Source organism: Grampus griseus, assembly GCF_964374135.1.
Source record: "Grampus griseus genome assembly, chromosome: 6".
NCBI classification, from domain to species: Eukaryota; Metazoa; Chordata; class Mammalia; order Artiodactyla; family Delphinidae; genus Grampus; species Grampus griseus.
In genome coordinates, this window is record NC_139000.1 from 67,113,298 (window position 1) to 67,128,721 (window position 15,424).

At 38.5% G+C, this 15,424-nt stretch overlaps 1 protein-coding gene across 2 annotated transcripts in view; it reads left to right on the forward strand.

Annotated features, from left to right (window-relative positions):
- Positions 1 to 15,424, forward strand: part of ADAMTSL1 (ADAMTS like 1) — a 468,923-nt gene that overhangs the window by 92,635 nt on the left and 360,864 nt on the right. For both annotated transcript variants that reach the window (XM_082657540.1, XM_082657541.1), the window contains exon 4: positions 9,647 to 9,883. In XM_082657540.1, the coding sequence (XP_082513666.1) occupies positions 9,647 to 9,883 (237 nt within the window). The remainder of the gene's footprint in view (positions 1 to 9,646; positions 9,884 to 15,424) is intronic.

Below are 15,424 nucleotides of genomic sequence, written 5' to 3' on the forward strand. Positions count from 1 at the left end.
AGCTTCACTCCTAATATAAACTTCACTGAACTGACTGGATAATAATTCAAATAGCAGCCTGATGTCAGCTTTGTAGGAACTAACTCGGGAACCTTAAATTGCTTGCTTCAAAAAACGTACCTATCGAGTGCCCAGAAGTATTTCAAGAACTCAAGGACAGAGGTATTTCAAGAGGTGTTCATGGTACTGTATTACATGCCTCCAAAAAAGAGCATTGATTAGATACAGTGCCAGGAAAACAGACAACAGTCAGGATTCAGTGACAGCCGAAAAGAAGTTAAGCTTGCAGGCAACACTAGGCAGTTTGTTATAGACTGGGATGGAGAAGAGGAGAAGAGAATACTATGGTCTTCTCTGAATTGTCTAACATGGTACAGGTTTCTCCCCTATCTGAAAGTAGAGCATGCCTATGAAACCTTTTCTAGGTTGCAGTGGCATAAAACAAAGAAGCAGTTACCTTAGGATGCATCTTGCTAACAGATGCACAGAATAAATGGAGTTAAAGCACGGATGCTCATAGACACCGTTCAAATGTAGGCTTGATGCTGAGATGCAGAGTGTAGTTCCTGGGGAAGGAGCTTGGTGGTGCCACTTTCCCTGCTTGGGGTGGGTGTCTAGGCCTGCTGCAAAATAAACACTGGACATTATTTTGCTTTTCACCTCTTTTTGTAAAAGCAAAAATCCTCTTCGGATTTCTTTTGGTTGGCAAAAGCAGGTATTAATGTAAGGTCTTTCATAAAAGCAAAATGGCGTAAAGTGAACTTTGGAAAAGCGGGGGATGACTGTATTTATCTTTGAATTGCTCTGGATGGTATCTTTTTCCAGTTTTCATTAAGCAGCTGGCATAAGCACCGGAAGACAACTTCAGCCTCCGTATTTGCTCCTTTGTCATATATCAAGCTTTATTACCTTTCCCACTTATAAATAGAAACATAAAGAACTTGTTATGCAGCAGGCCCCAGCAGTAGTAACAGCTTAAGTGTTTACATGCTAAAATATTTCCCTTATATGAGTCCTTCCTTTAACCTGACTGTCCACCACAAACATTTTGGTAAATACAGTCTGAAAACAAACAAAAAAACCCTGTAGACTTGAATGCTTTTAAAATGAAATTGTATGCCATGTTCCAAAAAGGATTACAAATTACCACTTCAAATATGTTAATTTGGGGAGGGAGAGAACATTGATTTTAGACAATAATAAAAAATAGTAAAAAGTCAGAAATGCTGATTTAAGAAAAGATACTGCTAAATTGGAGCTAATTCAGAGAAAGGGACTAAAAACAATAAAAGCCCTCAGGAAATGAATATTTTCAAAATGGAGAGAATTTTAAGAGTCTAATATGACAAACAACAACCAGTCCTACAAATCCCTCAAGGGAATTGGATTCCAAAAGTCTGCATTGTTCAAAGGAGAAAAAAGAACCACACTGAAATAAAAGCTACCCAAACGGGGTAGGAGAAAAACGAACTTTTAAAATGAAATGTTTTAAATGTTTTTACTTAGATCAGCTCTCAAATGCCCGGAGACATTAAAAACTAGCCAAGCAGAGCATTTGTTTTCAGATAACAAGCTCTAATCAAGTAAGTAGGGTGGGGTTAATGATTTATTGTGTGATATATTTTGAGTCTCTTATGTCTGGACCTGGATAAACACATTTGGACTGGTTTAGAGCTCTTTAATATACCTGTAACCAGCATTCACTTAGTGGGCCCAGAGTAGGGCACACCCAAAGCTTGAATAAACTTAAGCGTTCCGTATTATTTTACAGGGTCACAAATCTGTAAAGATGTTATTTTATAGGGCCCGACCCTGATCCACAGTAAGGCGTTAAAATGGTTAATGATTCATTTTCATAGGCACTTACTTTCCAGAAGTATTGATGGTTTGGAAGGAAAATAAAGAAAATCTGTAAATCTTTTATACCAGGAAAAAAAAGGAACAAAACAAAGGACTCTTAAATATGTCTTATATATTATACATGAAAATATAGTGTCCCAAGAAAGTCTGTTGGTATTTTCAAATAGGAGGAAGAATGAGACAAGAGTGACCTTTACCTGCGGTGACACCACCTTCTTTCAAAATCGACCCCATTTTCTGTTCTCTGCACTGATAGTGGTGTGTTTGAGATTTAAATATTATGCTCTTGAAATATAATAGAATTGTCTCCATATAGACTGTCTAGACAGGGCAGGGACTATGTTTAATCTCAGTTTTCATAGCAGCTAGCAGTCTTGCACAAATAAATGCTTTTGATGATGATGTTGATGTTAGTATAAGCAGGTGGCCAAAATTTGGGTATAAAGCTGGATACCTTAACATTAGTGCTTTATAGTGCATGCATATAACAGTGAATGTTATATAAAATTTACAACTGTCGATTTATGGAATAATAAATTATTTCAGCACATTTTATGTTTCTTAATATTGCCCTATTAAGTTTGTTTACATGCTGGAGGAAACATCAATCTGCCTATTCAGAAAGTAGGCAAGAATCCCTACTCAATTTCCCTAGTGTCTGAAATAAAAAGTATTCTTGTAAATCTGTATTTCAAAAAAAGAAGAAAAAATAGATATTTCATCAAGATTTTCTAAGATTCCTTGATTAGGAAACTATCAAGATTTAGATTCCCTACAAGATTTTAAGAATAGGAGTTTCTACAATGAAAGACATGACTTCTGTTTTATGTATTTGATGTGTTAGTCATTCATTCTCAAAAAAATTTCTTTTGTGTACTGGTATATAATAGCTTGCGAGCCAAACAGTCAAAGATCCCCATCCTCCTGGAGCTTATACTTTAGTGGAAGGACACAGACAAAAAATAAGCATAATAAATAAGTAGATTATGTGGTGTACTTGAAGGTCATTAAGTGTGAAGGAAAAAAGGAAAAGTTGAGAGGATAAAAAGGAATCAGTAGTGGGAATTGCAATTTTGCATAGAAAAGTCAAGGTAGGTCTCATTGGGAAGGTGATATTTGAGCAAGACTTGATAGAGGTTGAGGTTAATTAGCCACCTGGAATCTGGGCAAAGAAAATTCTAGGCAGAAGGGATGGATAACGCATGTGTCCTAAAGTAAGTGTATTCCTGGAGTGTTCAAGGCGTAGTGGGAATCCGTGTGGCTGGAGCCAAGGGCATAAGGAAGACAGAAGGAGGTGATGGGGCCACATCCTGACCTCTGTCTGTGATGAGGGTTTTGGCTTTTAATCTGAGTGAAGTGAGGAGCCACGGCAGAGTTGTAGCTGAAATGTGACACAATCTGCTTTCTGCTTTAATAAGGTCATTCTGGCTGCTCTGACAGAAGTCTCTTGGAAAGCAAAGGTAGAAGAAGGAAGATCAGTTAGGAGACTATTGTAATAATGCAGGCAAGACACGACGGTGGCTTGGCCGAATTTGTGGTCAGATTCTGTATAATCTTATGTATAGAACCAGCATTTCCTGATGGATTGGATGTGAAAGTCAAGGATCATTCCAGGGCAGTGGTTGTCAAAGTGTGGTCACCAAACCAGCAATATCAGCATCACTGGGGAACCTGTTAAAAATGCCAGTTCCTTTCCCCCCCCCCCCCGCAAATCTACTGAATCAGAAACTCTGGAGTAGAGGTCCCCAAACTTTTTGGCACCAGGGACCAGTTTCGTGGAAGACGATTTTTCCATGGGGGTTGGGGGACAGAGGGATATGGTTCAGGATGTAATGCGAGTGATGGGGAATGGCAGATGAAGCTTCGCTCACTCACCCACTACTCACCTCCTGCCGTGCAGCACGTTTCCCCTGCTCTGGAGGATGGGGCCCTAATAATCTGGTATTTTGATCAAGCCCTCCGGGTGATTCTGATGCACACTCAAGTGTAAGAACCGCTGCTTTAAGATTTGGGGCCTGAAAAGGATGGAATTGGCATTGACTGGGATGGTAAAGGCTTCAGAAGAAACAAATTCTGGGGAGGAAAGAGGGGATTGGGAATTCAAGTTTGGACATTATGATTTGTGATATCTTAGACATCCAGATGGTGAGGAAGCAGTTGTATATATGAGACTGGAGTTCAGGAGAAGGGAGTCTGAGTTGGAAATAGAAATTGAAACATTAATTATGTTTCTGAGAATAAAATATCGTATTAGATTGGATTGCATCAGTGGATAATTACTGTTTAGTAGTCTCAGCTCAACTTCAAATAAAAGAGGCAGAAAGCCAAGTAGTAAAGCCAAAGTATATAAAAGAGGTGTCTACTCATGTGCTGAGATTTGAGAACTTTAGGGTGCATATTCTTCAGAGCTTCCATCTACTTACTGTGCAGGAATCTTTTATGGTAATCTTTTCCCATTTTCCCATCAGACCACTGAGGGTTCCTAATATTCTGAGGGTAAAACTTAGCACTAATAAAATTTTCTGAAGTCATCAAGTAGCTGATAAATTTCCATAGATGTTTTCATCATGGAGTCGCAATCTCAAATTTCTGGAGGATAGAATAGACACCTTATTAAGCAATTATAATTTTGTTTTCTTGCACAGTAATTTTTATGGAGGGTGAGTGATTAGGACAGGATGGAGGGGAGACACGGAATTTGGAGGAACAGTTACGAGATAGGGAAATGCAGTGAGAAGGATAGATTTCTTCAGTTACTACAGTCCAAGCGGTCACCTAAATATAATTTCCAGTATTTTCTTGATACTATCAGGTATTAATATTGACTTTATAAATAAGACCAAAGAATCAGAATATGGCATCTCTACCATGGCACTCATATAATAATTTCAATGAAACAGCAAAATTAGGAGAAAAGGCCAACCACCAAATACTTAAGGATAGGGGTAGAGCAGAAGGGTATCCCTCAGGGAGGAAAATGTCATCTTGAAAAAGAGAAAAAGTTACGTTTCTCCTGACCCTGAATCTATATTTTCTCAGAACCATTTTAAAAGCCGTTCTGATGCTACCACCCTTAGCTGCTGAGATTATCATCTTCTACATTTCACCCAGTGAGTAAACTCTGGGAAGCTTGACCCTCTTTTGTCCCACAATGTAATCTGATCCACCTGTCATCGTCAGGGGACATCTGGGATCCATCTTATCTTTCCCACTGGCTAGTTAATTAACCAGAAAATGTTTTGAATTGGATTCATTTATGGCAGAACTCCACGGACTTTATGAATTATAATGGGAGTACATTAAAGGTCAGCTTTTATTTTTGTGCTTTTAAAGAAGAAAACTCTGACACGGTTAGGATTGAGTGCTTTAAAATTGGAGAGAAAAAGTATTATATTGTATTAAATGGCTAACTGCAGTAATTCATGGGATCATCTGACTATGTTAAATAAAATATTTTTTTTTCAGAGTGAGGAAGCCCTAGCTCAGTAGCCTGACACAGAGTTGTCAATCGTCAGGCATTACAGTTAGTTGGAAATAGACAAAAGGCCAAGAAATGCATTCCTTTGCTCTCTCTTGCTCTGTTTCTACTGGACAGTGTTTCTGGCTGAAAGCTGGGGGTCTTTAGTCCAGAGCGTCTTTCCCACACTATTATTTTTTGCCAGGTTCTTGGTGGGGGATGTGTCTAGTTCAGATAGCTATGAGAATTTTCAGCAATTTTATTTGTCTTCATCATTAGTACCTATGAGATATTTCAAAGCTGATGCCCAGGATAGGATGTTAAATATGTTTCAAAGCAGTTAGGTTTATCAGTTTCTAAATCTAACTTTTAGGAGGATCAAGAACTATAGTGGGTTTCATGCATCAAATTATAATTCAAAACTAAAAACTTTGTACATGATGAATCTGTATACAAGTAAGGGTTATTGTCATTATTATTATGATACTTGTGGGACAAGAAACTATGATGACTTTGCTTGAGTTTCCACTCCTGCAGCTGGGTGATTCCAGATGCATCAGGAGTTCAGTGAGTGTCTTGAACTATGCTTGAGATGTTTTGGGTTCAACAAAAGAAGCGTTTGCCAAATCTTTCTTCCCTTAATTTTTAAACATGTGTATTTCAAGGGAAATTTGATTCATATGTTTCTGATTCATTTACACTTAAATCATGAAAATGTTATTTTGTAAGAGCGATTTGATGTCCAAGAAGCTTTCTGAACCTGTTTTATAAGCCTTCTTGAGTCGTTTTTCTTAAAACAGGAAGTTGCATTTTGCCAAGTACAAATAAACTCAAACATTAAGAAGGTTCAAGTTCAGTTTCCAACTCTGAACTCCAGGTTTTAAGTGCATTCTCAATTTAGCAAAATATATATTCCCACCCCTACAGAAGTAGGGGCAGGAGGAAAGACCATAGTGATAAAAGTGAGTAAAGGTGTTCGCAAGCATTATTATTCTCAGAGACATTTCTCCGGTTGTGAAAGTTTATAAAAACCTATAGCAGGTGTTCTCAGAGCTAGTAGATATAGGTGAATGGCAAACAGGAACATCTGTCTGCCTGTTGATTCTCTGTGATGTGTTTAGATATGTCTACTTTTTTGTCACTGAAAAGAAAACCAAAAAGTCTTAATAGTTTAGCTTCACTTTTTAGTAATTTTACTTTTGACTGACTTTCAGTCTTATTTATTTTAGTAAAGGTGGGAAGACTCAACACATTTTGTTGAACAGCGGGGACTCATAAGAGACTCTGTAGGAGTTTTATGTCTGTACTAAGGTGATGTAACATCAATTTTAAAATGTAATTGACACTCCTTTCTTGCAATTGGATAAATACAGAAAAGTATCTCAGGTTCATACTCAGAGGTCTCTTAATTATATATTATCCTTCTTACTTAATGCAGAGGTGATTCAACCTGACCCTGAAATTCCCTTATAGCTGATTCACTTTTATTTATAGAAAAAGAAGGTAAAAGTAATTATGAGGGAAGTTTGGGACCATTCTAAACAGTTTGCTCTGTATTCTGCTCTATTGAGTCCACTTCAGTATTTCTTCTGTTCTACTGAGTAATCAGCTGACTCTTGGAATGACAGGTATTATGCAACTGAAAACACTTTATTTAAAACTTATTAATTAAACTATCAGTTCAACTGTGGAAGCCCCCATGCAGCAGCCACTAGGGAAACGTGTTAATCATATAAAGCTGGTTTTATTAAACTTGCTGAACAAGGGGAAGAAGCACCTTGACAGCCGGTAGTTTCTCAGATGGGGGAATTTAGGGAAGAAGACTCGTAGAGTTTGGGGCTGTAGTTAATCACAGGGTTATTTCAGGACAGAAGCTAGTAAATGAGGTCTAGTTGGAGAATGATAGGATTTGTAAACTGGGCAAGCTGTGGTCTTGCCTTTGGAACATAAGTTCATGAATAATTAATGTTAAGTTTGTTTGTGTTCTTATCTTGGAACACATCGTCTGAAAGGAGATGGGGTTAAACATTTGAGTTCAGATAGTTTGTGTTGCATCATACAATTTACCTGTTTTGTGATTTATAGCATAGGTTTGCAGATTGTGAGTTTTGTTTTATTTCTTACAACAAACAACTATCACAACAAAGTGTAACACACACTTATTGACTGGTTTAATGATCTTTAAATTTTTTTCAGACAGTATTCAAAATCACTTAAGCCTTGTTGGGTACCCATGTATACTTTATTTATTTAAAGAATAAATAAAATTTATTCTTTTCCTTTAGTATTACATTGTATTCACTCTGAGAACACATATGATACTAACAATAAAATACCTTTCAAAATTTATATTGTTTTTTGTTTCTGTTTTTGTTTTTTGCGGTATGCGGGCCTCTCACCGTTGTGGCCTCTCCCGTTGCGGAGCACAGGCTCCGGACGGGCAGGCTCAGCGGCCATAGGCTCACGGGCCCAGCCGCTCTGCGGCGTGTGGGATCCTCCCGGACCGGGGCACGAACCCGCGTGCCCTGCACCGGCAGATGAACTCTCAACCACTGTGCCACCAGGGAAGCCCGAGAATTTATATTGTATTTTGAGCTAGTTTAATTTCAACTGAAATAAGTAATTGTTTACACCCATTTTGCCTAGGAAGAATTAATGCTTTCTGAAATATTAAAGGCTTATATGCTACTTAATAGTAACACTGAAATTTGAGGAAAGAGTCAGGATTTCATTTTATAAAATAGCATAATGTTATTCTCACAATGTTTATTTAAATGTAAATAGATTTTCAGAGGAAGAAACCTTGTAAAAGAGAACTCTTAAAAGTGATAATGTAGTAATCAGGAACTGCTAAAAGGCTACATGAAAATTCATTATTTAAGATAAAAAATTTTAATGAAAGTCTTCCCTGTCATTAATATCCATCCTTGTAGATGGATATTCTACAATCTTCCATAATAAATCCTAATCTGAATGCATGTACCATAAAATAGACCTACTTATCAAACAGCTTCTCCGAGGGATAGGTGATATTTGTCTTTTTAAAATTAAATCATAATTGTTTTCACTATAGTTTATCATTTATTAGATAATAGCCATGGTTAGTTATGGTTTTACATTTTAAAATTCCATTTATAAAATATACATGTAGGGCTTCCCTGGTGGCGCAGTGGTTCAGAGTCCGCCTGCCGATGCAGGGGACACGGGTTCGTGCCCCGGTCCGGGAAGATCCCACATGCCGCGGAGCGGCTGGGCCCGTGAGCCATGGCCGCTGAGCCTGCGCGTCCGGAGCCTGTGCTCCGCAACGGGAGAGGCCACGGCAGCGAGAGGCCCGCGTACAGGAGGAAAAAAAAAAAAAACATATATATATATACACACACACACACACACACACACACATGTAAAACATTCTTGTTTTCTGCTGGTCTCATACAGTGTGATTTCAAATTCAGAGACTTTCCTAATTCTCCAACAACACTTTCTCTTCACTGGCTTCATTAAATAATCACAATAATAGCTACCATGTACTGTCTTCCTTGTGCCAGTATATGGCCAACAAAAGCTCATGAAATTCTGACTATGACCTTGAGAGCTGAGTATTATCATTGCCTCTGTTCTAAACACAAGGAAACATAGGCCCATAGAGACCCACCATATTGCATCCAACTCCCATCTGAGGAGGGAGTCCAAGACATTCAGCCATGCTGCCTGAAGCCAAAGAAATTCAGGTGTAAATGCTGTTTTCTCTCTTTTGGTCTCCCTGTTTAATTCTGGATACTGTGTAGCCTAAGTATACTGCTTTAGAAAAAAACTCACAAACAACCCCACAAAAAAATTTTGAACGAAATCATCATAACTTTTTGCTCCTAGTTGCTAAAATAACATTTTGTCATAGCTTTTGGTATCAGAACTGAAAATGACAGTGATACTTTTAACTAACCCTGTGACTATACTCAGTTCTACTTAAATTACAAGGAAACAAAAATATTACAATGTGGAGGGACTCCATGGACAAATAAACATCTTTGAGAAAATATATTTCAGGGTGGTTACTTTCCTAACTAGTATCCATCAGATCTATTTCAAGCTGGTTTCTTTCCCATTTCACTTCTATCAGAAAATATATTTCCAGGTGGTGACTTTTCTCAAATCTCTACCTCCTGAGGGCCAAATAGTCATATAACCTTTCAGATGCTACGGGAGGGTCCATCTGTAACGACAGAACATTTGCTTTGTTTCCTAAGACCTGGAGCACATAGCTGCTCTAGTGTTCTGTTTGAGGCTGTTCTCCTAACCTGTGCTTCTCCCTTCCCTCTTTGTCTTCTCCAGGACTGCCCACCAGAAGCAGGTGATTTCCGAGCGCAGCAGTGCTCAGCTCATAATGATGTCAAGCACCATGGCCAGTTTTATGAATGGCTTCCTGTGTCTAACGACCCCGACAACCCATGTTCCCTCAAGTGCCAGGCCAAAGGAACAGCCCTGGTTGTTGAACTTGCACCTAAAGTCTTAGACGGGACTCGCTGCTACACAGAATCTTTGGATATGTGCATCAGCGGTTTGTGCCAAGTAAGTGCTGGCTTCTTTTCATTCTATTTTTCCAGAGGGTTTTGTGTCAGTAGCTTTTGAGTAGTCCTGCTATCTGAATCAGTGGTACTTTTTCTAGAGTTTACAAACGATGACCCATTTGAAAATTGAGGTTCAGCTTCAGTTAAAGCTACAAGAGCTGTATTATGTGTTAAGGAAAAGTGGACTAGAGTTTCTTCTTCCTTTGAGTCTCACTTCAATATAGAAGAACCAAAATTCTTCCACATTGTGTATCACTTTTGTACTAGACTCTGAAATGACCTCTACCTTGGTTGTCCCTGAAATAACGTGGGATGTGTGTGTGTGTTTATCTGTATTCAGAGGCATCAACTTTCGTTTACTTAGAGCTTCAGAATCGCTCAGGTGAGACTGGCTCTAAAATCTCCACGTACACTGTACGAGAACTTGTTGCTTCTCTATCGTGACTACAGTTATGCTGAAAATTTAGACAAATTGTAGGAAAAGGCATGGCAGTGTCAACTAGGTCGAATTCAGCCAGGTAAATCTTTAACAGGGAGAGCAAAGAGATTTGGTTTCTGGTATCAATTTTTCAATGTCTACTTTAGGTGGGGAGTTAGTAAGGTGAGGGAGAGTTAATGTTTGCCATCTTGAGTTCAAAGTCTAGGCTTTGGATTAGAATGACCAGCCTAGTTTTTGGAGCAAGCAGTTGCTACCGTTTCCTGTGTGCTATACTTGACGATTATACTTTTAAATTTCACGTAGTAGACAATTTGAGAATCTTTGCCTCTCCCAAGAAGACATTGGTTGAAATGTTTCTCTCTTCAGAATTTCTGATATCACAACTAGCCGTATAAGAATAAACCTAAAATGTCTTTCAGTAATTTGTTGTTTCAAATTCACATGTTTATTTAAAAGCTAAATCTGTCTTCAGATGTAAAAGGAATAGTTGTAGTGTGAATGACTGCAAGAGGTATGAGGCGTCCTACGAGGTTCTGTGTAGATGAGAGAGAGACAGACATACTAAACCTTCATGAGGTCTAGAGTCATGAGACAAATAAGTTGTGACAAGTCCAAGCACTTCTTGGATAGGAGGATGGAGTGATGTTTACATATCAGTAACTATTTTACTATTTTAAAGCTAGGAAAGGCCTAAGAGGTGATCTAATCAACATCCTAAAAAGCAGTATATTTGAACCGTTTGTGATACTTGGTATTTGCTTCCTTCTCTAGAACTCTCAGTGGTGTTGAGATGTAATTATGGAATCTACAAAAGCTATGGGAATGACAGAGAATTGTAAAGCAAATATATACAGAAAGGGACTATGTTGTAGGGAATGGCAAATAAACATAATAATAATTTCTTAAGTATGTGTAGTGTTTGAACAAAGAAAGACAGGGGCTTCCCTGGTGGTGCAGTGGTTGAGAGTCCGCCTGCCGATGCAGGGGACACGGGTTTGTGCCCCAGTCCGGGAAGATCCCACATGCCGCGGAGCGGCTGGGCCCGTGAGCCATGGCTGCTGAGCCTGCGCATCCGGAGCCTGTGCTCCGCAACGGGAGAGGCCACAACAGTGAGAGGCCCATGTACCACAAAAAAAAAAAAAAAAAAACAAACAGATTTCCATTTTGTAAATGAGAAAAAACCAGGGACCAGAAAAGTTGTGTGATTTTCTGAAAGTTATATGGTTGGTCATGGAAGAAATGGGATTAAATTTCAGGTTCCCTGATATCTAGTCCAGAGTCGTGGGTACTATATTATACTGATGAATGAACCAAAATAAACAAGATTGGCCTGCAAATTAGGTTTCATTTGTTTCTGCTGCATGGGAATTCAATGTGGCCTCTTTTTTTCCTAAACTAACCCCGCCAAATGGCTTCATGTAACTTGGCAACTGAAGCAAGAATAATCATGCCTCCTCAACTTAGATTCTTATAAGTGTGACCTGTTAGATTTGGGGACAAGTGTAAATTAGAGAATATCTGAATAGAATGGTGACGTACATAGAAATTGTAATTAGTTATTATTCTTTTCTTCATTTATTTGTCTTGTTAGAGGCAATAGTAAGGTAAAGGGATGGAAGAGTTCAGATTGCATTTAGATTCTAACAAGTAGTTTGGCCAGAGAGCAGGATACCCCCCAGGTACTCAGTAAGGAGAGAGAGAGGTATTTTGGGAGAAAATCATGGTGTCTTGAAATGGCAGACAAGACCATGATCAGCAGTGGGTGGCCAAGAAAGAGTTTTAGTGGAGAAGAGACATAACCCTAGCTCTGCTTTAGAAAGATGAATATAGCTGCAGTTACAGGATGCTTGAAGTGGAGTGAGGACCACTTTCAGGACCCCGGAGGCAAAGAGACCAGCTGAAAAGGAGGCTCTTAGAGCAGCCAAAGTGAGGAGAAGCATGAACCTTGGGCCAGGCCAGTGACAGCGGGAACAGAAAGGAAACAATGTCTAAAACCAAGAAGGAGTTTTCATTTTGACTATAACCAGAGCAGGGGAATAGTTGTTAAAAAAAAAAAAAAAAATCAAATCACTCATGCTCAGGGAATCAAAAACGACCACTTAATATGAATTTGTAAGTGATATCATTTTTAGATCCTTGCTACCATTACCATAATGGCCTTTTTTTATGATTAAAAACTACTTGATTTTTAAAGAGGAGGGAAGGAGCTGAAAGAGAGCAATGTGAGAGAAAGACAGCAAGGTGAGAGAGGAATATGATAGAAGTTTTCCCAAATGGATAACAATCCTAAAGGTTTACTTGGCTTTGCCAATAATACGTTTGACGTTATCAAAACAATTAAAAAATTTTTCTTATCCACAAAAAAATGATAGCGGAATAACGATGGAATACTTAAATGCAGTATATACTTTTTCAGAAGAGCAAGAGTGAGGTTAGTCAACAAAAGAAAAGCACTCACCGCTACCCTGAAAGAGTGGACAGCCGTAAATTCCATCCTACTTAGAAAAAAGTTCCTTTATTTAGGTTGCATCTGTATATCAGTGATTAGCATTTGTGGTCTTTGGTAAGAAACATTAAGAAGTCATATGTTCATAATCTTAAAAACACTGTCAAAAATCTTAATGCTAGCTTAAATGTACAGTTTTTATAAAGAGCTTCTCCTGGCTTCCTGAAAAAAGTCATCTCCTCTGCCCCATTTTCCCTTCTCTTCCATTTCTACCCCATTTTGGGGGAATTCTCAGCTCTTTTACTGGCTTCATTGTTGTCTTATTATCACTTTTTGTTGGTAAGCTGCTTCAAATAATTTTGATGCTAGACAGATATAAATTATAAACTGTAGAGCAGCAAATGTCTAGCTTTGGATATAGTCTTACCTTGACAGAAAATGGCAGCGTAACTAAGAGATTTGTCATTTTTAAGTACCAGTTATTTCAGTTATGCCTGTTTAATACTCAACTAAAATCCACTTCCTCAAAACCATCTGAGGCTTTAACTCTTAAATAAAGTTATGGAGACTTTGACTTTTAGGGTCAAAAGGTACCTTAGCAATTTACAAATATAACTATTTCACAGAGGAGGGAACTGGGACCTGCAGACAGTTCCAAAAGTCGTAAATGAGGGGGTTATCTGTCGTGAATTTGCTTCAGGAAAATTCTAGGATCATTGCTACTTATAAGAGATACCTTATTTGGTAATATTAGGCATTGTATTAAGCAGTATATTCACTGTAATAGTAGTAGTAATAATAATAATAAAATATCCTCCATTTTTTCGTAACTACCATATCTAGGCACTTTACGTATATTTTTTTAAATATTTACAACTCTGCATATTAGGTGGCATTATCCTCATTTCACAGATGAAGGACTGAGGCTCAGGTATACTATAGGACTCGCTCAGAAGTACCCAGCTCTGACTCCAAAGCCCTTATTCTTCCTGGTGAGGCTAGCTGGACAGAGGCAGTGTGATGTTGAGTACTGGTTCCCAAACTTGACTGCCCTCCAGAATCCCTTGGAGAGCTCTTAAAAGGTATGACCCTTAGGCCCTCCTCCAGAAATTCAGGTTTATCCATTTGATGTTTTTCAAACACTCTCCCTATGACCCTAGTGTTTGGCCAGATTTATGAACCACTCGCCAATTAGAAAGCAGATAGCATTTAAAGTCACAAGATACAGATTACAATCTGGATTTTCTTTAATGATCTGTGTAATCTTGATCAAGTTGCTTACCCTTCCTAAATTCTATTTTTACTCTGCAAAATAAGATTATCTTGCAGACTGCAGAGCACCAAGTGAGATAATTCATATGAAATGCTTAATAAACTGTCAAGTGCTGTGGAAAAGTAGAGTACCCTGAACATTTTGAACTGCAAAATATATTAATGTAGTGGTTCCCTGTGTGGAACTTCATAACGCTGTAACAGTTCAAAAAAGTTTATAGAATGAGATAAAGTAACCTACTTCTTATTCTGCTAAGAAGAAAAGGAGACCTTCTATCATGTACTTTCACCATCGTTTCATAAATGAAGTTTTAATAACAAGAAAGCAACAAGAACCTGATTTCAGAATGAAGGACAAACCTTTAAATTGAATATTGTTTGCCTTATGAGAAAGTTACTACCCTGTACTTATTTTTCATTCTTTCTCCAGAGCACAGAAATTGTTACTAAGAGTGAAAGCACTACCTTTGAGATCATCTAGTCCAGCCCTGAGAAATATTGCTGTGCTAGGTTATGCGATTTTCCCAGGATCTTCCAGCTAGTTAATGGCAGACTAGAGGTCAGAGAATGTCACTGTTTATCAGCATTTTTTAACTATGCCCCCTGTGTTATTTCTTCAGCCTCTCCCACAGGCCAAAACCTTGTCCAGCTTTAATTCTGTCATTTACACATGGAGACAATAGGTTTAGTGAATGTCTTTTCAAACCACATCCTCCCCTTGACATCCCCACTAGAATCTGAGCATTGTCCCCAAGAGGTAGCTGTGTTGATGTGTCTCCCCACCTTACATCTCAGACTGAGAGACACTGGGATTTTTATTTGCTCTAGATCATTCTAGATGAAGTTGGGGATAAAGCAGAGCCAGGAAGGCAATTTGTCATCCATGAAGAGTTAAGAGCGAATGCTCTGGAGTCATAATGCCTGGGTTTAAATCTAAGCTCCGCCACTCATTAATGTATGACTTTGAGCAAGTTCTTGAGGCTCAGTTTCCTCATCTGCAAAATGAGGATAATATCTGGAACTACCTGATAGGATTGCCGTGAGGGTTAAGTTATCAACTGCACTGAAGTGCTTACTATGAGCTTGATCAGTACTAGCTTGCGGTAGGAGTAGTCCTCAAATTATTTCTTTGACTTTTCCCTCTTTATGGCCTTTTTTGAACACATGGTTTAAAGTGGTTATACATGCTAAAGGGGATCCTGACTTGCCAGCGAATGAACAGACCTTCTGTTAATTTCCTATTGCACCGTTCTTTGCTAATAGCTCCATGCTGCACCATTATCAACTCCTGATCCAGGGCAGTGAATTGCGTCCTGTACAGAGTTAATGAGCCATTGCAAATAGGATCAGCTCTATTAGTGCCGCTGTTATTCATTTATTTTCAT